The 22768-nt window shown below is 34.9% G+C and overlaps 1 protein-coding gene and 1 long non-coding RNA gene across 3 annotated transcripts; one reads left to right on the forward strand and one right to left on the reverse strand.

The window, feature by feature from the left end:
- Positions 1 to 1574: 1574 nt before the first annotated feature.
- On the forward strand, positions 1575 to 15694 carry LOC126968029 (protein FAM151A). 2 transcript variants are annotated; one of them, XM_050812813.1, is made up of 6 exons: positions 1575 to 1593; positions 6793 to 6891; positions 9489 to 9590; positions 11225 to 11469; positions 13234 to 13476; positions 15378 to 15694. In XM_050812813.1, the coding sequence occupies exons 2-6, from the start codon at positions 6855 to 6857 to the stop codon at positions 15609 to 15611; spliced, it is 861 nt and encodes a 286-aa protein (XP_050668770.1). In that variant the 5' UTR covers positions 1575 to 1593; positions 6793 to 6854; the 3' UTR covers positions 15612 to 15694. The 2 variants fall into 2 exon arrangements, with proteins under 2 accessions (XP_050668770.1, XP_050668771.1); XM_050812814.1 differs by lacking the exons at positions 1575 to 1593; positions 6793 to 6891 and adding an exon at positions 8684 to 8829.
- LOC126968048 (uncharacterized) lies at positions 6975 to 8993 on the reverse strand. The gene is made up of 2 exons (XR_007730127.1): positions 8854 to 8993; positions 6975 to 7562 (listed from the first exon to the last, which is right to left on the reverse strand). It is a non-coding gene; the product is annotated as an uncharacterized LOC126968048 (long non-coding RNA).
- Positions 15695 to 22768: the final 7074 nt, after the last annotated feature.

Below are 22768 nucleotides of genomic sequence, written 5' to 3' on the forward strand. Positions count from 1 at the left end.
TAATCCTGGACTCAATTCTAAAACAAATTACATCATTCACGAAATTCGAGAAAAATACTTTCAATTATCCTTTTCAAAAAATATAGTATTTTTTTGGACACCTTCACATATTGGTGTTATAGGTAACGAAAAAGCTGATTTCCTTGCCAAATCCATCACAAGCAACTCTTCAACTATACCTTTTTCTAATAAACAGATTTCGCCTCCACAATCTGATCTTCTAATCTGTATTAAGAAGGAAATTACAGAAAACTTTATTCAACATTGGTATCAAACTATTGAAACAAAGGGTAAATGGTATGCTGAAATTAATGATTCAATTGGTATTCCTTGGTTTTGCAGAGGTAACCAACACCATAACAGAAAATTTTATACGTTTTGTGTCGCTTACGTCTGGGCCATTGTCTATTTAATGTTCATCTTCATCGGATAAACCTTATCCCATCTCCAAATTGCAACTTCTGTAATTCCAACGAACCCCAAAGTCTTCACCACATTTTCTTCGAATGCCGTAGTTTTATACTTGATAGGATTGTACTAATTGATCATCTACTTAGCATTTATAAATAATCAGATAATATTTATCAAATAGAGATTGCTTCCTGGCAATCTACGAATTAATTCTTTCCACTGTGAAATTCGACACGACATTGACTTGAAACATGACAGTGAGTCAGAAACAGAAGAGAAACTCGCTTGACTTATGTATTGACACTGAAATGACATTAAATTATTTGAGACCCTGGACGGGAAAATATAACTAGAGACTTGGCTTCGGCCTGATAAACTGATATACTTCTGAATTTCAAAACAAGAGACTTGGCTACGGCCTTTAAAATAATATGATCGGACTTGACATAATATTGCGAAGAAACTGATATACTTCTGAATTTCAAAACAAGAGACATGGCTACGGCCTTTAAAAAAATATGATCGGACTTGACATAATATTGCGAAGAAACTAAAAGAAAAAAAGCATTAAAAACGACGAAGAAATGGCTGTATGGTCTTGAACCCTTTGCCTGTCCTAATATTGGATGAAAAAAATCAAAAAAAAAATCGATCAAAATATTTCTGTCAGTTGGTAGCTCAAACCCACAGTAGTTTTTGATTTCTATAGTCTGTCTACTTTAATCATTTAATGTCGATTAGTGTCAATTTGACAGATGTCAACTGGTAAGATGTTATTTTGGTTATTGACATTGATGATTGACTTGTAATGCAAATAATATTATGCAAATATTTAAACATAAGAGAAGATTAATATGTAAATGTATATGAATTTAAATAATAATATAATTATAATTCCAATTTCTACCTTTATTGTAAATATGTAGATCGTATTGTTATTTTGACAATTTAATTAAGTATCTGAATTTTCATCTATATTTATTTTTAGTATTGTTATTTTACCTTTGTGTTATTGTTATTCTATCCTTGTTGTTTTCCAAAAGTTACTTTTCAGCATTATAGAACACTGTGCTTGAGAAATGAAATCTGCTTAATATCACTCTAAATATTAATGGATTAAAGTGGAATCAATTTTGACAAAACTCATGGTCACAATTTATACTGCAGTTTATATTTGTAACCGTAAGTAAATACTGTAAAAGAAGAAGCTACTCAACTATTATGTTTAAGATTTGACAGAAGCGGAGAAGAAGTGGTCGTAACCTCCTTTATTGCAAAATATTTTACAAGATAGAGTAAAAACAATACTGACTTCAAACATGTTTATATACACTTAAAAACAAGTTAAATTGAAAAATTATGTACATCTTTTGGAGTTCTACAATGAACTTCTACAATTTAGCCTTATGAATGATTGTGAACAGCTCTAACACAGCTGCTTACCACTTTATGGTAAATGAAGGTTAATAAATGCAAACAAGCAAGTAAATGCAAACATTAAATAATGAAAATGAATTTTTAGTTTGGATGAGATACTTTACCACACAATCAAACAAAATAAGTAAAATAAAACAAATATCAGGTTAATATTAAATACAATAGAAAAAAGGCAGTACTAAATGATCTGTGGGGCACTGGTCTACCAAAATGGAGTCTACTCAGTTACAGTTCTGTCCACACTTGAGCACAACACTGATTTTCAGAACTGACATTAAGGAGTAAAAATATATAGTTGTGGCACTAAACTACATAGTATACAAAAAAATTGTTAGCAAAACAGATTGCAACTCATTAATCCAGAAATTCCATCCAAAACAAGTTAAGCTGCAGCAAATACATTTTCGGATACCTATGGTCACTTTTAAAATATCCTATAGAATCCCATAAAATATAATGTGAAACTTCACCATCAAATAATGACAGAATAGAAGATCATTATGGTAGAATAAATATTATATATTATCAATATTGTCGGTTCATAACATCTGCTATCTGTTTATTGTGAAATAATTCAGACATTTTTGTTTAATGGTAACTATTTAAATACCAAAAGATGAACTTAGATACACTTACAACGAGAACACTTCTGCTGTCTTTTCAAGTTTCCATAACAACTACAATATTTCATAGGTTGTTAACATATCATTGGTGCATTCAAAGCCATTAAATTGGTTCCAATAATGTTCAATGTTATACAGAAAGTTAATTGAATTCAATTTGCGATTTATTATTTATAATGATGAAAATGCAAGTATTTTGGCTGAATAATAAGTTTCCCCTCAACTTATGCTGGAAAAGTATACAACATTATGTCATTACTATTACTTATGGCCAATGATGGGTTGAATCAATCAATTTTTGTTGAAGGACTGGACAGACGGTAAAAAAACCATTGTTTCAAAGTATTTTTTCAATAGGTACTATAAAAATTTTTGCAATAGGTACTATAAAAAACATATCAGTTTATTGATTTTTTATATTTACTTGGCATTGATAAAATATTAATAAAATCATGATTACCATACTGGACAGAAAAATGTCTGTGGACTAGTACAAGTTACTCATCATAATGAATTATAAGTGGAAGAAGCCATTACTCATAATTGATTAGATATTAATAGTATATGACAATACAGCGGCTTGTTATGACTGTGTTGCTGGTAGAGATGATGATGGCCAAAAGTATATGCAGGCTTTTTTATGACAATAAGAGACGAGGCAAGCAGGACGTTATGAGCTTATTATTATTATCTACACTTCTGCTCATCATCTTGAGACATAAGATTTTAGGTCTCATTTGCCCAGTAAATTCACTATCTATGGCGCCCTTCAGACGAATCACAATAATAAAATTTATTGATGTAGGCGTTACTTTGCGGAAATCCATAATTATACAAATGATTTGAGTTTTCTTTAATCGTGTTAATTCCGCCAATATTTGTCTTTAAACAATTCGACACGTGTTTCGCCTCTACACGAGGCATCCTCAGGACGTGTTGTTTCGCCAGAATCTGGCACGACACTAAAGAAAAAACAATAATGTTTACATTGCTGCTTCACGGTAAAAAAGGCGACGTTGTAGTACCCATAATCTAGCCAGCATCCTGTACAAAGAAGCCTACTAGTATAAACCGAAGTGTATATATAGTGCGAACAGCTAGGGTTGGAATGAAGACCAAGCTTGAAGGTCGAGAGCGCAGTTAATAAACTGAAGGCCGCCAGTGCAGATATTGCGCACCAAGTCTGTTGTAATAAATTGATTCATATATGCAAGTAATTGTATTTAGGTTAGTTTAGCAGAGTTTATTTTAAATAATATGTAATTGCTAAAGGTACACAAAGTCAAACTTAGGATCGCTTTTTGTTGGTAACAAATATTCAACCTTCTCATATTTATTCCCTTTGAGGTTCAACTGTAAAATCGTTTAAAATTTGAGAATTGGTCGCCTGAATGTTTTCTAAATTGGACTCAAACTCTAAAATTTAATTTTAAATATCACGAAAGGTAATGGAAACTTCCATAAAAATTAACTGCACCGCGTTTTGCAATTTTGTGTTTTGTGCTTTTGCAGTAGAAACGTGGTTAAAGTAGCTACCTACTTAAAAAAGTAGGTAGGTTCAAAATGTGAAAATTTTCGCTCATCACAAGCTTTGAAACAAAACTCGACCGACGAGACAGCGCTGGTGGCCTAAACTCGCCACCATAATCAAAGTTAAAGTCAAAAATATTTTCTTGACATACCTAAAATCAACAGATTGCTCGTCAACGTCAATCACCAAAAATGCAATTCCAATCCAACATTAGCGTAATTACACAAAAGTTTAAACATATATATTTTAAGTATAATGCAATCCAGTTACAAAAATACAATGCTGAACTTAGCTGCTTACTTCTAAACATAATCGAGTACTTAACTTACGCTATTTACAAAAATTATTTAACCATATGGTTAGTACTTGCTAATACTTAACCGGCTTTCAAAACTACACAATCTAAGTAAAATTATACGAAATAAATCAACAAAAATTATCATTAAAATTCGCTCTCATTAATGGTTTTAAAAATCGAGATGTGATCGAAAATAATACTTTTCTTATTGGTAATATAATTCCGAAAAGCATTTAATACATGTGACATGTCACATGTTTGTGTCCAGTGATCACATATGTACCTAACACAGAAAAATATCCTGGCTATGATAAAGCTGCCGTAGAAGCCAAGATAAACTTGAATGTTTTGCAGAATAGATTTCTCAAAAGCGGTAACTTAAAAGTCGGAGGAACAGCCATTGACAATCAAGGTTGGAAAATAGAAAAATTGGCTGTTTATAGAAATATACTAGTAGTTTGTTTTTGGGAAATTACCATTGTTGAACATGTACCGAAAAAAATAACTACCTGAAAGGCAACATGAATTAGACAGTAGTCCTCCTATTCATGTCACCGAAGAAGTAGGGAAATAGTAACCCCCCCTTTTCAAAAAGACCTTTTTATTTATTATCTGGTCTGACAAATAGTTAAGACTGGTAAAGAATCGTCGGAGCTAATACATCAGTACCAGTATCAACGTACCAAGGCATACAAACTATTTTTCCACTCGTCAACGCTATAGAAAAATAAAATATTGCAAACTTCAATTAATTGACACTCGATCGACATAGTTGTGAATTAAAATACAGCAGCCGAGTTTCTCATTTTCGATTTGTATGAGGATATAAAAGTTTATCTGGTGGAGATAAATGATAAAATACTTGAAAGAATAGCTATTATTGATCCAGTTTATCTAAATACTGTAGGCTACATATATATTATAGACGATCATCTCCAATGTACGTCATCAAATTGCCCGACATTATTTTGAAGAGTATGTGCGAGATAGAGCGCTCGCCTCTTTTATGCATTATTATTGAAGCGAACATGTTTATAATATCACCGTAAACAGTATATTCCTAAATAATATACTAATTTGACACAGTTTAAAAGGTAACTAAGGTAAAGGTAAGGTAAAACAACACATGAAAAATAATTATGAATTTTTTGATATTTCTTAAAATCTACCGGTCCGAATTGTATTAAAAATCTAAGTTTGACCAAGCCTTTTCGAGTGGTGCCAACCGCGATGAAATCGGTCAAGCCATTCAAAAGCTATAAGAGGTTTACATACAGACATACGGACACCATCGCGGAAATAGTCTGGGAAGCTTCCTAGGACCTTGGAACGTCAAGATCTGATGAAAACACGATTTTTGGAAAACGGGGTAAAACCAATTACTTCCAGAATTTTTGAAAACTTTTAATGTTCGTAGCGGAAAGTTAAAAATTAGATTTAATCTGTTACGTAAGTTTGAGTCATGCGAGTTTTTTATTCGTCATAATAATATGAATAATCAATTCAACCTCCATTTTTCGATAGCGATTCGTCGCTTAATGGTAATGCGCTGTTGTATCGATTTGTCAACAAACTGTAGTTTTTATGGAAGAGAAGAACAAACTTGCGGGTTGATGACATCACCTGGTGTTAAGAGAAGTGATCACCGCCGCCCACATTCTCTTGCAACACCAGAGGAATCCATGAACCCATGTCGTATCATCCCTGGAACACTGCAGAAGGAAGCTCATTCTACAGCTTGGTTGTACGTGGTAGAAACTGAAACGGGTTCCTTGAAAACTGCATTGGAATAGAATAGAATAAAAATATTTACGATACCAGGGAGAGACAAAAACATATTGCAACAACACGTGGTAAAACATCATGAAGCTTCATTTTCCATAAGGGGCTTTGACATGGGGAGAACTGATAAGATCCTCCCATCCCATCTTTTAAATCATATAATACACAAATAAATTATCATCATGCGTCGGCACAACCTGAGAGTTAAACAAGCCATACAAGATTTATCAACGATACGTCACTTGAACGGTTGGCTTAGTTGAATGAAGACTCGCACGGAACGCGAGAGGTCGCGGGTTCGAGTCCCGCATCGTATAAATATTGTTTTCAAATTTTATTGTAATTAATCAGAGAAGTGAGGGTTATCACTTTAAAAAAATAACAAACTAATCAAGCCTATAGATTGCTTATCCAACCCTAATGTAATACAATTTTTGGTGGCCTGTGCAGTCAAGAATCATGCATTATTATCTTATATGAAATTTATTATACTGTCGTAAGCCTTCCTTGTAAAAGGAGCTTTAATATATTTTTTTAAATTTGTGCTCAGTGAGTAGTATACTTGTTGGTATGATCAACGAGATACCTACATTCATAATATGACGCGCTCTATAAACGACATAACATCTCAACCCAATACTCTCAAGTCCTTGCCGCATCAAATTGGTTTATTCGCGACAATCAGGATGATTGGACGATTTAACAATCAGCAGGTAACATCCTCAGAGACATAGTGGACTCCAGTGATTCAACATAGATCGAGTAATAAGCGATGATGCTGCTGTTGTTTGCTGTTCTTAGTCTATCAGGTCAGTTTATAATTATTATTGATTTAATTAAACAGAACATTCTAGTAATTTTAGATTTTCAGGTGCAGAAGCAAAAGTAATAATGCACTACATTTGTGTATTAGTACAAATAATGTGGCCTTTTTCAAATAATATTTTATATTTGGCACAACAAAAATTAACCATGTCGCCAACTTGTAACTTGATCTTCATGAATGTTGCCTACGATGCTCCTGTGATTTCTTTTAGCCCTTGTTTGTCCATTTGATCCCTATCAAAGGTGATTTTTGAGAACAGGTCAGATCCGGTTGAATTACAAGCCATAACCTCCCTGTTCTCCAAAATCATGGAGAGTATAATGAATTGCCAACTCATAAAACGTATACTTAGAGGGTCACCAGTTGATCTACAACCGACAGAATGTTTTACACCATGGTCGATTAGCTGATATCTTCAGGCTTACCTAACACAGATGAGCGACAGCTATTGAAAGTAAGGTCCATTCGATCGAAGCATTCAGGTCGTCTACAATTCTGACCTTATGCCCGTGAACCCACCCCCAAGGCTTACTTTTGCGCGTTAACCACTAAAAAACTAATTGTCGCATGCCTTCTTTTGGATAACATTCCTCTTAATGCCGCACCTAGTATCAGAATACTAGGTCTCGAAATCCAGATTGATTCCGCGGTCATCTGGAAGGCAAAAACCAAAATAGTTTCTAAGAAACTGGAGGTCATCAAGAGAGGGAACTAGTGTTTCTTCATTCCGGCCCATATTCTGGTGGTATTAGGCGTATTGTTCTCATCTCTTATCTGGTGCGTGCCACTATAAATTCAAACCATTTGAAAAAACCCGAATCCTGGGGGAGTCAGTTCTTTGTGAAAAAAAATAAAGCCTAGATTATTTGGCGCTACGTAAAGAAGTCACTTCATGGGGTGTGGTGTGCCGCCTTTATGACGAGGATTATGTTTCCACCATGTACCACCTTAAAAAACCGAGAACTTCGCATTCACCTACCGAAATGGCCGGCAACATTCCCGTGATTCCTCTACTTGTGCCGTGACTATTTAATAAAATAAAATATAAAAAAATGATAAAACTATGACTTAGTGTTTATAACAATATTAGAAGACTGAATATTTAAAGGAAATAGATTAACAGCCTAGTCTATGAACTAAACTAAGCTCAAAACGTACGACATTCAAATTAAGTTTACCTGCATTGGTTTGGACAAATAGTTATGAAAATTATTCAAAAGATTACTTTAATTTGTTACTGTTCATAAGCATTAAACTGTAACATATATTCGTACTATGGTATCAGTCAGTACAGTTAAGAATCAAGATGATTTTATATTGCATATTCCAGAGCTACAAATTATTACAATCAAATATGCACCGCGCCAATTTCATTCACAGCAATGAGGCATTGATGATTGAAATTGCTACAATGCCCTTGAGACGTAGCTTGAACGTGTCTCATCTTTATCCAAGTTCAAACCGAGCTAGGGCTACCATTTAGTAGTTTGAGAAGTCCTGACATTTCTGCATTTCTTGAATTTCTTCCTTTGTATCAGTTGAAAATAAGCTCTCAATATTAGCAATAATATTAAATAATTCTCATCGGGATGAAAATATAATGGACACATTAAATCTCTTTAAGCTTCAAGTAATAAGCATTTTACATTTTAGCGCCATCTATTGATATTACTCAAAATAACTTAGTAATGCTGAAAGTAAAATAATTTAGATACCGGCAAAACAAAACAACGTTGTGAATTGTGATTTGATCGTTTTGATTTACACCTAGCCTCCTAGGTGCCTACCTAAAATTAATTGTATACAAGTAGATAGTGATTATTTAAATTTAGTTAAAAATATAGTTTGTATAGGTACTCTAAAAATATCTTATATCAATTAAACAAGTTTTAATTATAAGTACTATTACGAGTTATAAATTGTGAGTATAAAATAGTGTACATACCTATTCTATTTTATGTTGAACTTATTTTTCTATTTTGTTGATGGTCTTTGTTGAATGGATTGGAAACGTAACGTTTGTCAATAGTAATAACAAATAGAATACTAAAATATTCAAACATAATAATTTGACGAATAAATAAAGCAAGATGTGCTGATAATTAAATTGATAATAGCAAATACATAAATGCATGAGTCATGAAATTATTGTTAAGATGACGTAGGTACGAATTATGATATTTTATGAATTACGTTTCCGAACTTCAAAGTTGACAGTGACAGCATGGCGTTTGATTTTCTTTTTATTCACCCATTATGGGTAGGCTATAGTCGTTTGACCATACTGCCTAGTCTTTCGTAGAAATTTGACATATTTTGATAATCGTTTTTGTTAATTTAAGTCGATAGCAAGCGATACACGATCACGGTACGTCTATATATATTAAAACTGCTATCCATAATAATATAGATTAATTTGTAAAAGTGAATCATTTTGTATTTTAAAATAGCATTGTAATAATATACAAAAATATTTATTGTTTTGGTGTTTTTAATTAACTCGGAAATATATTGCTATCGAATATTTTTTATCTGTTGTACTTGAATAATGTTGCAATTCTGAATAAATGTTTCTTGCAGGATGTGTGGTGAAGGGTGAAGCAGAGATAATGAGGAACTTAACAACCGTAACCTGGGCGCATGCGGTTAATAACAAGATCTATTTGGAGGCAGCACTTTCTAGTACGTATTTATACATTTACCTCATATCATAGTTGAATATAACTCACAACACGATTGTAGTCAACCAGGTTCGATTTCTAACGTGGTGTATCGTGATAAATACTCATTCTCAATTTAAAGATATTTTACTGACTTGCGCATGATAATATTTTTCTTATAAGGAGTCATGTCTGTCGCTTGATGCAGAAAAATCAGAACTGAACGGCAGCTAGCCGTTGTCTCGACTAGGAAGATTTAAAGTTTTTATGTTTTTCTATTAAATAAACGCTCGTCGCTCCGCCTAAGATCCCTTTTAAACCGCCACGGTCGTGGCCACGCCATCACATATAAATATTAATTAATCATGAGTTAAGCTAGTAAGAATTTAAAGTGTTCAAATTGATGTTAATCAAGAGCCAGTATCACACAGCGTAGACCAGCTGTCGCGGGCAGTGTGTAGCGGGGGCCGGGCTGATTCTTGGAAACTCCGCGGATTAATATCAATTAAGCGAGATAGAGTTACAAGTGCCGAGTTTAACAGCAGCGCATGTATTACGAAACAGTTGTGGATACTTCGCCAATGGACATCCGTCGCATATTGTTCACAGACAATTGATGCAATTAGTTTGTTGTTTATTTCGCAACTAGCAACATTTAATTTTTAGGGTTCTTTTTTTGCCATCTGGCTACGACTATAGATTCTTAATGTCTGTCTGTCCGTCCGTAAGTCACAGCCACTTTTTTCTGAAACTTTGAGACTTGGTAAGTAGATGTATTCTGTAAACCGCATTAAGATTTTCACACTACAAAAGAAAAAGAAAACAACAAATTTTGGGGGCTTCCCATACTTAGAACTGAAACTCATTTTTTTTTATGAAACCCATGCGTGTATGCATAGGTTTTAAAAAATTATATACAGGTTACTAACATAATTTTTTTCTAAACTGAATGGTTTGCGTGAAAGACACTTCCAAAGTGGTAAAAAGTGTGTGTGTCCTTTAACTTCTAAAATAAGAGAATGATAAAAAAATATATGATGTACATTACCAAACCTTCACCGAAAAATGATTTGAACGAGATCTAGTAAGTAGTTTTTTTTGATGACTAACTAACCATAACATGACTAAATTTAATCCCACAGATTTTATTACAATGCAAGATAACAACTAAAAATTGGCTACACGGGCTGAATTTCCATGAGACCGAGAATTTAGTACAATAAAACCTCTTACCAAATTAATATTATACAAATCATAATATTATAATATCTTAATTTTTATTTTATTTCATTTTAAGAGTTTAATTTGACTAGGTTTAGTATCGAGGAGCTGACTCACTGACAGCTGAAATACAGCTCATACTAGTTCAGCTATCTGTGCTATCTGTATGGAAATAAAATAATTTAATCCTTTCATTAAAATATATATATATATATATATAAAATACAAATCCTACGCTCACAAAACCATCACAGCCTTCATTCGTTACTGCAGCACATTCTGGTGTACCGAGTGTGTACCGAAGTTGAGTCGCGTAGGTATATCTTGCATTCCGGCCGGTTTGTATGAAGATATAATACTGTATGATAGCATAACCGTGACCCAGCCGCTTTGAAGTATAACTGATTGTATTTTATATATTGTACTGTATTTTAGGTGAGATATCAATGTTAGAAGCTGACATTGTACTTGGCCAAATCAATGGGAAGTCGGGACCTCCCATTCCTATCATGGCGCATCCACCAGCCGCCACATCGGATCTATCTCTGGCCGACTTCCTGACCGCAGTGAGCCAGTACAACAATGTCAACTCGAAGCAGAAGGGCGTCAAACTGGATTTCAAGAGTATCGAGGCGTTTGAGAAGGCTCAAGAGCTCATTGCCCCTTATAACAAACCTGAGGTTGTTTTACACTTTATACGATATTTTTATATGGAAGAAAAGGACATACAATTATTTGGGTCGCCTGATATTAAGTGATTACCGCCGCCCATACTCTTTTGCAACCCCAGACGAATCACAATCGGATAGTTGTAGGCGCTTTTTTAAGGTATCGATGTCATATCGACTTGAAAACCGCGTAAAATTGCTCATTCCACAGTTTTAGGTACTACACCTGGAAGAAACACCCCTAAATCCGCACTGCAGAGGATTTTTTTGATATAAGAGGAGACAAACGGTCAAGAGGCTCACGGGATGGGTAGTGGTGATGCAACGGCCCATGGACATCCGCAACAATACGTGCGTTGCTGGCCTTTCAGGTAGGAGTATGCTCTTTTCGAAGTCCCTACGTCATATCGGTTCTTGAAAACAGTTGCCAGTAATTGATTCCACAAAGTAGCTGTGCGAGGCAAGAAATTTCTTGAAAAACAGGTGAAGCATTTTGACGTAAAGTCTGGGATACCACACATTCCAAGGGTAAGGCTGAAAAGGTAAGCTAATAGTATTTGCTTTGGTTAACTCGAGTGTTACACATTTAAATAAAACACTTTTAAAGGATTAAAGCACGTTCTTAAAATTTGTAACTGTTTTTTCATTAAATTTTTGCGTAAACATTACATTTTTATTTTACTTAACCCGACGTTTCAAGACCTTTCCAGTCCCGCTGATAACGAGATTTGGAAAGCTCTTAAAACGTCGGGTTGAGTAAAAAAATTTTTAATACTTTAAAAGTGGTTTATTTAAAGGTAAGCTAAGTTAGCTTATGGCGTGTAGTACAATGATGGAATATGGAGGTAGGTATCAGTTCCAACAGCCCTTCCGAACTTGGTAGATGAAGTTGAAGACACAATGAATGTTCTGTCATGTTCCCATAAAACCCCACATTTACAAGTTAGGCGAATGTTATTTAATAAGCAGCGCTGACCCTGGTGTCGCGCCAGTACCTCACACCATCTAACAAGTTGACTCACTTTGTTAATTACTTGGTTACAAATTAATTGGTCGCACCCGACCAATTGAATTGTGTGTACGTTTTCCTTGTATTTTGTTGTTTCATTTTTTAAGAAACTGTTGTCCTCCACAAATATGCATACCGAGTTGGTAGCCTGATGGTAAGTGATCACCAGCAATAATCTTTTGCCATATCAGAGGATTCACAGAAAAGTTTGCCTTATCATTTAGCGGCTTAATTTTTTACCTATATTATGCCTGGGGCCCTGAAAAACCTCGGGGCGCGATTCTCCGACTCCTGCAGAGTCGGTTCCCCCCCGATATAATACTTTTTGCAGGATAGCTTTGTTATGAGAAGAAGTGACGAGACAAGCAGACAGCCCATCAGATGCTAATTGGCAACATCTATTCATAAAACTCATCGTAAAACGTAGCGGAATGCGATACGTTTCTAGTCACATTGCTCTGCGCACGTCATGATGCATGCACAGAACAGCTTTAGTGCAAACAAGTTGTTATTTTAAAGTTCTCCTCACTTCTGGGATTCTGTCCGAGCGCTCTTACCAACGGAGCCAACCGTCCGACTGACGCATCAAACGTCTTGATATGTCTTGTTCAAGATTAACGTTCGATGCGTCATGCGCTCGGATGGAACCGGAGAAACCGCATCTTCTATAAAATTTTGGTTATAAATTTAATTTGTATAGCTTTAGTGCAGTTTGTGTGTATAAAAATGATGGTTAATTATATTTATTATTAAATAATATCTTACAGAAAACATTTCCACTTTGGCTGAATGCCGACATCCTCCCAGGACCTGTCGATGCTCCAACAAAACCAGTAGACGCAGGGAAGTTCCTCAAGCTGGCATCGAAGCACCCACGAGCGGTCCTGTCCATTGGCTGGACCACCAAGTATGGTGGCAACATAACGGAGGGAGAGTATAGCCGTGATCAGATCGGCGCAATGCTGCGACTTGTCAACGAACACCATATCAATCAGACTGTTACGTTCCCTGTAAGTTCAATATATATATAATATATAGCATTCTGCCAGTCTTTTTACTCGAGCGGCTTGTGGGTGTCATATTCGCGCGTTACGTGTTACATATAATGCGTTTAGGAGGCTGTTAGGGCTGCCGTGGCGTTGTAGCGCTTCTGGAATGTTTGCTGAGGCATGTGTGGACGGTTTCCATGCCATAATGCGCAAAAAAGCAGTCTCCATGTTGCAGCGTTAACGTGTAAGCAGTAACAGCATCCTAAAGATGATTGCTGCCAGAGCTGACTGTTCCTTCCAGAAACACTGGATACAGTTAGCTCTAGGTTTATAAATATATTTTACTAATAATACTAACGTAGTTCTTAATAAATATTGTTACTTACTAATACATTTACATATATGGAGATGTCTCTGAATTAAATAAATAAATAAATAAAAAATAAAGTTCCAACAATATCTTTCTTAACACCATAATTATTAAACATGGTACGAAACAAATTGCGTACAATCTACTTGTAAGCGTCAAAACCAAATAACTATTACGGGATGTAGAATATTCATCATCCAACTCCTAAAATATATATTTTTTATGAAAATAAGTGTCGAGATGAGCAGGGCGTTCAGCTGTTGGTGATTGATATGCCCTGCCCATTACAATGCAGTGCCGATTATTGAAACCCAAAAATTCTGACCGGCATTACAACTGCGCTCGTCACCTTGAGACATAACAATATGTCAAGTCTCATTTGCCCAGTAATTTCAGTAGCTACGGCGCCCTTCAGACCGAAACACAGTAATGCTTACACATTACTGTTTCACGGCGGTAATAGGCGCCGTTGTGGTACCCATAATCTAGCTGGCATCCGGTGCAAAGGAGCCTCCCACTGGTATATGTAATCATCGCCCATATTTATTTACCCAATAAAATGAAACGAATTAATAATATCATTTAACAAACTGGAAAATGCCTATAAAAACTGTGTATCATTTTCAGAATTTAACTTTTAATGATTGTTTCATAACACAACAAGTCTGTATTTTCCTTTGACCACTATACTCTCGGTTCCCTTACCTTGTAATGCCGGTCCAACCGTTATTACGTAGCTTACAAGTTTCACAATATATCCATACAAATATTATGATTCTGTTTTTGTAAATAAAAATAAGAGGCATAAAAAGCATTTATTTTCTCAAAATAGATTCCTTTAGATTTCCTTTTGATGTCATTACTAATATGCTAGATACTACTACGCTTCGGAAATTAATAACGCTCTGAGAGAGAAGAAGCGACGCAAAAAAAATCTCCCAGCATTCCTTTTTTGCGTTTTTTTTTATTAAAATATACAATTAAGTCTTAAGGCTTCATAAGATACATAATAGCTTTAAGGGTAAATCTATACACTTTTATAATAAAGTCCCAGCCACTGTTCAGGCATTATCTATAAATAAATTTGAATGTAAAGAAATGGCTCTGTCGTAAATCTTATTACTCCACAGCAGAATATCTAAGTGATCAGACAGCCTGGGACTAGATTATGTTTATTTTATAGCGATGGAAATGACCGTACAATATTGTATATTTTTATTTAAAAGAGCGCAAAATAAGAATGCCGGGATTGTTTCTTGCTTCGCTTCTTCTCTCTCAGAGCACCATTTGTTTCCGAAGAGGTACTTATTACTATACGGAAGATACTACTTATCTAGTATATTAGAAATGAAATCAAAAAGAATTCTAAAGGAATCAATTTTGAGAAAATAAATGCCTTTTTATTCCTTTTTTATGCCAATATTGTACTGTCATTGCTATTGCTATAAAATAATCATAATCTAGTCTCTATATGCTACTTATGATTAAAATATATATATATATATAATAAGATAAAATATACCTTTTGATATAGTTTTTTGGAACCTCTTAGGTACGTGCCGGCCTAGCATCAAACAGTCAACCAGTAATCTTAGACCTTCTCCGGGAGACTGGATCGCTGAACTCTTCGATAACGGTCTGGTCAAGCGAAGGTGATGTGGTGGAAGTAGACCGTTTGCGAGCCCTGCTGCTCACCGTCGGCTTGGAGAGGACATATCTGGACGTTCCTCAAGAGCTCGCTGACAAGTTACATCTGCCTCCTCCAGACACCAAGAAAAGGAACTAAATAAAATGAAATAGATTGTTTGTAGGTAGTGTCTCAATTAAAAATTTAAAATTATCTCAAATAAATGGCGTTATTTACCTAGATACATTGTTTATTTCTTGTCCTCAACCGACTTCGCGATAAGTCAAGTAATGGAGGGCCTTATCAATTGGTATGTATTTAATTATGTTTGTTACCATTCCAAACGAAAGTAATTCCCTTTAGTTTGTAAGGTACGTATTCAAACACCGAGGCGATCGAAGCTAAACAATATGTTCACACTTTGGATAAACCTAGTAGACTACAAGATTAGAAGTCAAAAATAAAATTTATTTAACCTATTTACTACTGTAGAAGGGGTTGGTAATTTAAACGCACTTAAAATTGAAATATCTGAATATCTAAAACTTTAGAATTCACAATATGTAATGTCCACTCAAAAAAAAAATTCAAATTCAAAATTTCTATATTTGATATTAAAATATATATACAAAATTACTTAAATCTACTTACTAAAGCAATTTACAATTAAGCCTTATATCTGTAGGTATCAGAAAACTTATTTCTACAACCCTATCTACGTATTGAGAGATAAAACTTTATTATGCTTAAAAACTAATACATGAGGTTTGGGGGGGGGGGGATTATATATTAAAAGTAGCGCTTGTTAACATATCAAGCTGACACTACTTACCTGCATTAAGGATGCACTCTGCAGATATAGTGCCCATAACGCATTTGACGTTTCACAGATACCTATGCCTGATATCTGATCACCTGTTAGGTCTATACGAGCCTTGGATCTTTTCAGGCGACACTAAATGCCAGCGGCCTTGAGCGATATGAGTTCACGGCTGCTGGCCCGCCATCTATGTAACAAAGCCAATATTTTCAAAATTCTTGCGTGGAAAATAATTTATATGCTTACAATCCTCGTTATTCACTACAAATCTGAATAAATGAACCTACACAAAAAAGTACAATCTATAAGAATAGCTTTTCTGAGAGAAGTACCAAAAAAATGCGTCACGCCAAAAACCTCGGCAGTGTTAACTATAACCAACAGCAAGCATTAGCAACCTACAAATAAGACTTAAGGATATGTGTAACAGGATTAAGTAGTGTTCATAGCTCGAAATGCTATACTTTCACCACAAAACTTGTCTAAAAACACCATGTTTGCGTGTTTTCTGCTTACTCTTCGCCTTCAGGCATGGTTGGTCACAGGAGCTTCTAGCTTCTAGATAATACTATTTGAGAAATTAATAATACTGTCTATAAAAATATACATATAATTTTCCGTCTCAGACTTTAACCCTCAATGGGCCAATGTTGCCGATATTATTACCATCTTTACAGCAGAAAGAATGATTGAGAGTAAAATTTAAAGAAATAAAGATCTGAACTGTTGCTACGCAATATTTCTTGATAATGTTATGTATGTACATAGGCACATAAGTGAATTTGCTAGGAACTGTCGTAAATATTATGTTAACACTAGGACAGACACAAACTTATAATGCCTCCTACTCAGATAAGTCGAGTAAGTAAGTGTTTTGTAGGACGATCTATATGGATTTACAACAAAATCCCAGAAAATGTTCAAAACAAATGTATTACGAATTCAAAAGAATAATTGTTAAAATCGTTTGTGTCGTAACCGGTAATAACATAAATGACTTTCTTAATGATACCACAGATTGGTAATGTAGTGATCGACTTCAGGCTATTAAATAATAAATTTTATTGTACGATATGATATTGTAACCATATCTTTATGAAAAAAAAAAAGAAGCCCGCTAAATTTCTTACGCCCGCTCTTGTCAGGTCTGAGGCATACTTTTTCAAATGGGTTGGTTTTCGACTTTCAATAAGTGATTATATTTTTAATAAAAATATTTTAATTTGAACTATTTACGAGCTTAAAAGGTAGGTAAGACTAAGTCATATACAAATGTATAAACATACAAAGCTACTCCATTCCTAGTAATGAATTCTCAAGTGGTGTTCTCATAGATGCCGGAAATGCATTTGTTGCATTGCTAAAAGCTTTGAATTAGACCGGTTCCTATGTGCACTGCACTGCTCTGAATAATAATATATAAACAGTGTATTTGTTTCAACAAGTTACGTTTCCTGGGTGAAACGATAAACATGACAATCTCATTCATGGCTCAATGAGTCTCTAAGTTTCGAGGAACGGGCAATCATTGGAAGATGCTAGAATGGATACTTAACATAACGTTTAGTTTAGTGATAGTTGGATGTCTTCAACATGCAGTGATATGCCGACAATAAGTCGAGTTATATATATGCTTCTACAATATAATCCCAGAAAATGTACAAAACACATTTGTTACGAAATTTAAAAGAATTGTTAAAAAAAGTTTGTGTGGTTACTATAACATGAAGGATTTTTTTAATGATACCACAGACTGGGAATGAATCGATCACTCTCAGGCTCTTTAATTATAAATATTTGTTGTACGATATTACATTGTAATCCATATTTTTATAGAAAAAGCCCGCTGAGTTTCTTGCGCGCGTTCTTGGGTGAGTATGGTGGGTTGGTCGTTATAGGTTTTTGACGTTCAATAAGTGATTTTGAATCCTATTTTAAATAAAAATATTTGAATTTGAATAGTACTGGAAATGCCGGACACGCAGAGCTCCCTTGGGATATCTTTGACAGGCTCCGAACGAAACATATAATATATTGTACCGTTTAGTTATCGAAACCTCCAGAAGTCTCAGATTAGCGCAGAAAAATCCTCCTCTAAAGTCTCACAGGCTAATGGAATATACGTTCTCGCAAATTAAGCGAATTCTGATGCTGCATTTACTTATAAGCTTACAGCTTCTAATAAATATTAACTGTGTCATACTTCAAGCTGGTCCACAGCTTTGGCGCTCAATAGGGCGGAGCTCTAGCGACAAATGGAGTTTTACATACATTTGTAGAGCCTAAGCTTTATTGAATTCTCAATAAAGTGACTAATAAGGCAATGGTGTTGCTCAAAAGTTAAACAGATGTGTCTTACATGTGACCCTTTTATACTAATAAGCCTAAAGATTTACTAATTAGAGTATAATATGATATTTATGGATCTAGAAATCATATTTCCTTTAGTTCTTTATTTCGGTCAAATGCTTCATACGGTCGTTTTTCGGTTAATATCGAAGATCAGATTCTGTGTTGAAATAAATATTAATTTAAGTCTTATTCTAAAGATTTAGAGAATAGTCGAAGTGAACACTTGTGTTGGTACAGAGTGTGTCGACCTCTTTCATCTGTTTAACATGTGTCAAATATATCGTTTCTTGTGAGAATCCATAAAATATTCACTTTAATAATTCTTACTATGTATTTTTTTAAATTATGACTTAGATACAGATTATAATAAAAGGAGTCGAGTTGTATTTTGTTTTCGTTGTTAAAATCATAAACTTGAATGTAACTACTTAGTCTGGCCATAACTACTGTAACAATTAAAAATAAACAGAATATCGCATTTGAATTTGGAATCTGTCATTTTTATATGACAGATTCCAAAACGAACGTTTCCGGTTTCGGACTTAATCAGAGCTGGAGACTGGCCGTGGTCTAGTCCCGATCTTAATCTACTGGAATATGATTTATGGTCAATTTTTGAGAGTACGGCTTGCTCTAAACGCCATGATAGTTTGGAGGCCCTAAAACAATCCGTACGATTGGCAGTGAAGAATTTTTCCATGGAAAGAGTGCGGCTTCTATAATATTGATAGCTAACTGGCCTCAACCTTTAAAGGACTGTATTGCAGCCAATGAAGACCACTTCGAATAAACTTTTTATATTTTACATTGTTATATTGCGACGCAAACTGATCTGTCACAAAGAGATGGCATATTTCATAATGGTGGTCGATCGACTTGTATTAGTGTAAGTATGTGCGGTGGCTATGTATTTACACGTTTACCGGCTTGTTTTGGTGCTTCACTGTTATGTAAGGTGACACGGAGTCCTCCTTTTTTTACTCGTCCGTGATTTGCAATAGAAAATTGTTCTTCCTCGTTTCAGTATGTATAGCAAGACTAGGTATATAGTCATGTCTTTAGTGATGGGCGCTGTTAAATTGAAAAGTATAAGTCGCAACAGGCATACAACGTTAGTCGGTCAACCAATTGATCAACTTCCTTAATACTCGTGCGTAATGAAGAATTTATCATTCTTAATTCTCAATTAGTTCCGCACCGGGGCCCTGCTTTCAAAATGTTTTCAAATACCAAAGGCCGGTTTCTAACAACCGCTTCACACATTCTACTTAAAACGCATATAATTTATAAACGAAGCACATTTCGCTGTTTCGCAGTAAAGTTAATTTTGATTTATTGTTAAAGGAAGTCACGTATGTGGGGCGGAATGTAAACAATAAAGGGTGCTTCACACACATTGCAGTGCCGCAGCGATAGTCTGCAACAACAGTAGGTAGGTAGTAGTTTTACGGTCACCATATTTTTTATATATATATATATAGACTTCAAGGTTACTGTAACATAAATGATTTTCTTACGGCTGCTTCCAATATACTATCTACAGATTGAGATAAATTACTACCTTCTACTGTCAGTAATTAGCTGTCTGATTAATTTACGGCCGTTCCCAATATTCAGTCTATCTCTTACTTGAGATAAAAATCGTAACTATCGTTGACTTTTCTGTCCCAATAAACTTATCGACGGTAACTCACCTTATCCGTACACGCTGTCTGTCAATGGGAGGACGTATAGCTTACCAGCGATAGAAGTTTGTATGGAAGTTGCAATTCACGCGACCCAATATAAGGCGATAAGAATGACTTATCGGGTATATTGGGTCAGCTTCAGATTATTGACAGCTAATTACTGACAGTAGAAGGTAGTAATTTATCTCAATCTGTAGATAGTATATTGAAAGCAGCCGAAACCACCATTCGATGCGAAATTTATCCTAGATGGTTTATAGCTATATATAGTTATATATATATATTTTGTTATTGTATTTGTAATGAGATGAATAAAATTTATTTCCTTTTAAAATTCATGCAGCGAAACGGGCGGAAGCGACAATATAGTTTGGGCCGTAACGTACCACAGAGGATCTAAGGCGTAGCATACTGCGATACGACTACGATCAAATGAACCTGCCTGATAATTGATATGTTTCTGAATTTAATGCACCTGAGCTGATGTAAGCATGCTATGAAAACTTATTTTTCATTTAAAATAAAAAACAAACACGTCATGACCTCAAATTGCTGAAACCGGTATCGAAAAGGTCGCCTAAAAGAAATTTATTAAGTATTAAACATTTGTAAAAACGTTTTTTATGAATTATATTCACAGGCAAACGTATATTTCCTAAGATCAAAGCTAATGATTACTACTTAGATAATATATACGTCTAGATAGAGTCTCTTGCTGTTAGACAACCGATAAAAACAGGCCAGGAATATTAGTTAAGTGTGGGGCGTGACAAGCTACGTCTTACACTCGCGACTTGTATGACACTTTGTGTTAGTGTGCGTGAATTGCTCAAAATATTTTTTTTTATGGAATAGGAGGACAAACGAGCGTACGGGTCACCTGTTGTGAAGTGATCACCGCCGCCCACAATCTCTTGCAACACCAGAGGAATCACAGGAGCGTTGCCGGCCTTTAAGGAAGGTGTACGAGCTTTTTTTGAAGGTACCCATGTCGTATCGTCCCGGAAACACCGCACAAGGAAGTTCATTCCACAGCTTTGTAGTACGTGGAAGAAAGCTCCTTAAAAACCGCACTGTGGAGGACCGCCACACATCCAGATGGTGAGGACGATATCCTAACTTGTTAGTTTATCTTGTTAGTTCTAAATTATATTTTTTTCCACATATTCACAGCTGTCATAGTCTATCTAGACGATATCCTAATGATTACTATAGTTTACAATTTTTCGAGAATAATTAACGAAATTATACGTTATTATCTCTAACGTCATTAGATCTATTAAAACCATAATTATCTATAAACCAGGTCATTTTTTATTTTATTAAAATGGATATATGCATGATCAAATAATTACTTACCTACATATTATTTGTTTATTACCTATATTGGTCTATAAAAAATATGATACGAGATCTAGTTTAATATACGGGTTTTTATGTCAGTCACCAAAAAGTGTGCCTAATTGCCCGCGTTACGCTATAGAAACTTCAAACCAATGTGTAGTTTGTCTGTCGGTTTATCACCGGAAAAATGTTAATCCAAATAGCTAAGTACTGCTTAGTACCGCCGGGATTTCTCTTAATAAAGATTATAGTGGGAGGCTCCTTTGCACAGGATATGGTTACCACAATTTTGCCGTGAAGCAGCAATGTGTAAACATTACTGTGTTTCGGTCGGAAGGGCTCCGTAACTAGTGAAATTACTGGGCAATGAGATTTAATATCTTATGTCTCAATGTGACGAGCGCAATTGTAGTGCCGCTCAGAATTTTTGGGTTTTTCAAGAATCCTGAGCGGCACTGTGTTGAAATGGTCAGGGCATATCAATTACCATCAGCGGAACGTCCTGCTCGTCTCGTCCCATACTTTCATAAAAAAAATGAGATTTTCACCTATATATTGATTCATCACGATATCTCTGGAACCATAAGGCGTAGAGACTTGAAATTTGGTAGGAATATTCCTTTCGCCGAGTAGAGGTCATCTAAGAATATTTTCGGATTTTAAGATATTTTTTTTATTATGAACAGAACACCGTCTTTCCGGTCAGCTAGTTAAAGATACTTGTATAGTTTTTTTTTCAAGGATAACATCAAAAATCACCATTATTTTTTCTTCGTCAAGGTGAATTTGTCTAGAAACTCCTTCAAAACAACTTCTAAATGAACCCTTTAAATCTACTTAAGCTTAGTCGTGCGGTACAATTATGGAAATCGTTTTGTTGGTAATAAACAGCTTTGAAACACTGTCTGACATAAATGTGAAATACAACCAGTTACTGCTAACAAAGGGTGTAGGTTCTAACGATTCTAACGGCACTCATAGCTGTAATAAATATCTTAATTATTATGTGGTTATTATGAACATGAAATTCCCTATTTATTTCCTAAATCCCCAACTTAAGGTTGGGGACTAAGTCAACAGCCTTGAGAAATCGAGCGGAGCTAAGTTACCTA

This window comes from Leptidea sinapis, chromosome 14 (assembly GCF_905404315.1).
Source record: "Leptidea sinapis chromosome 14, ilLepSina1.1, whole genome shotgun sequence".
Classification (NCBI taxonomy): Eukaryota; Metazoa; Arthropoda; class Insecta; order Lepidoptera; family Pieridae; genus Leptidea; species Leptidea sinapis.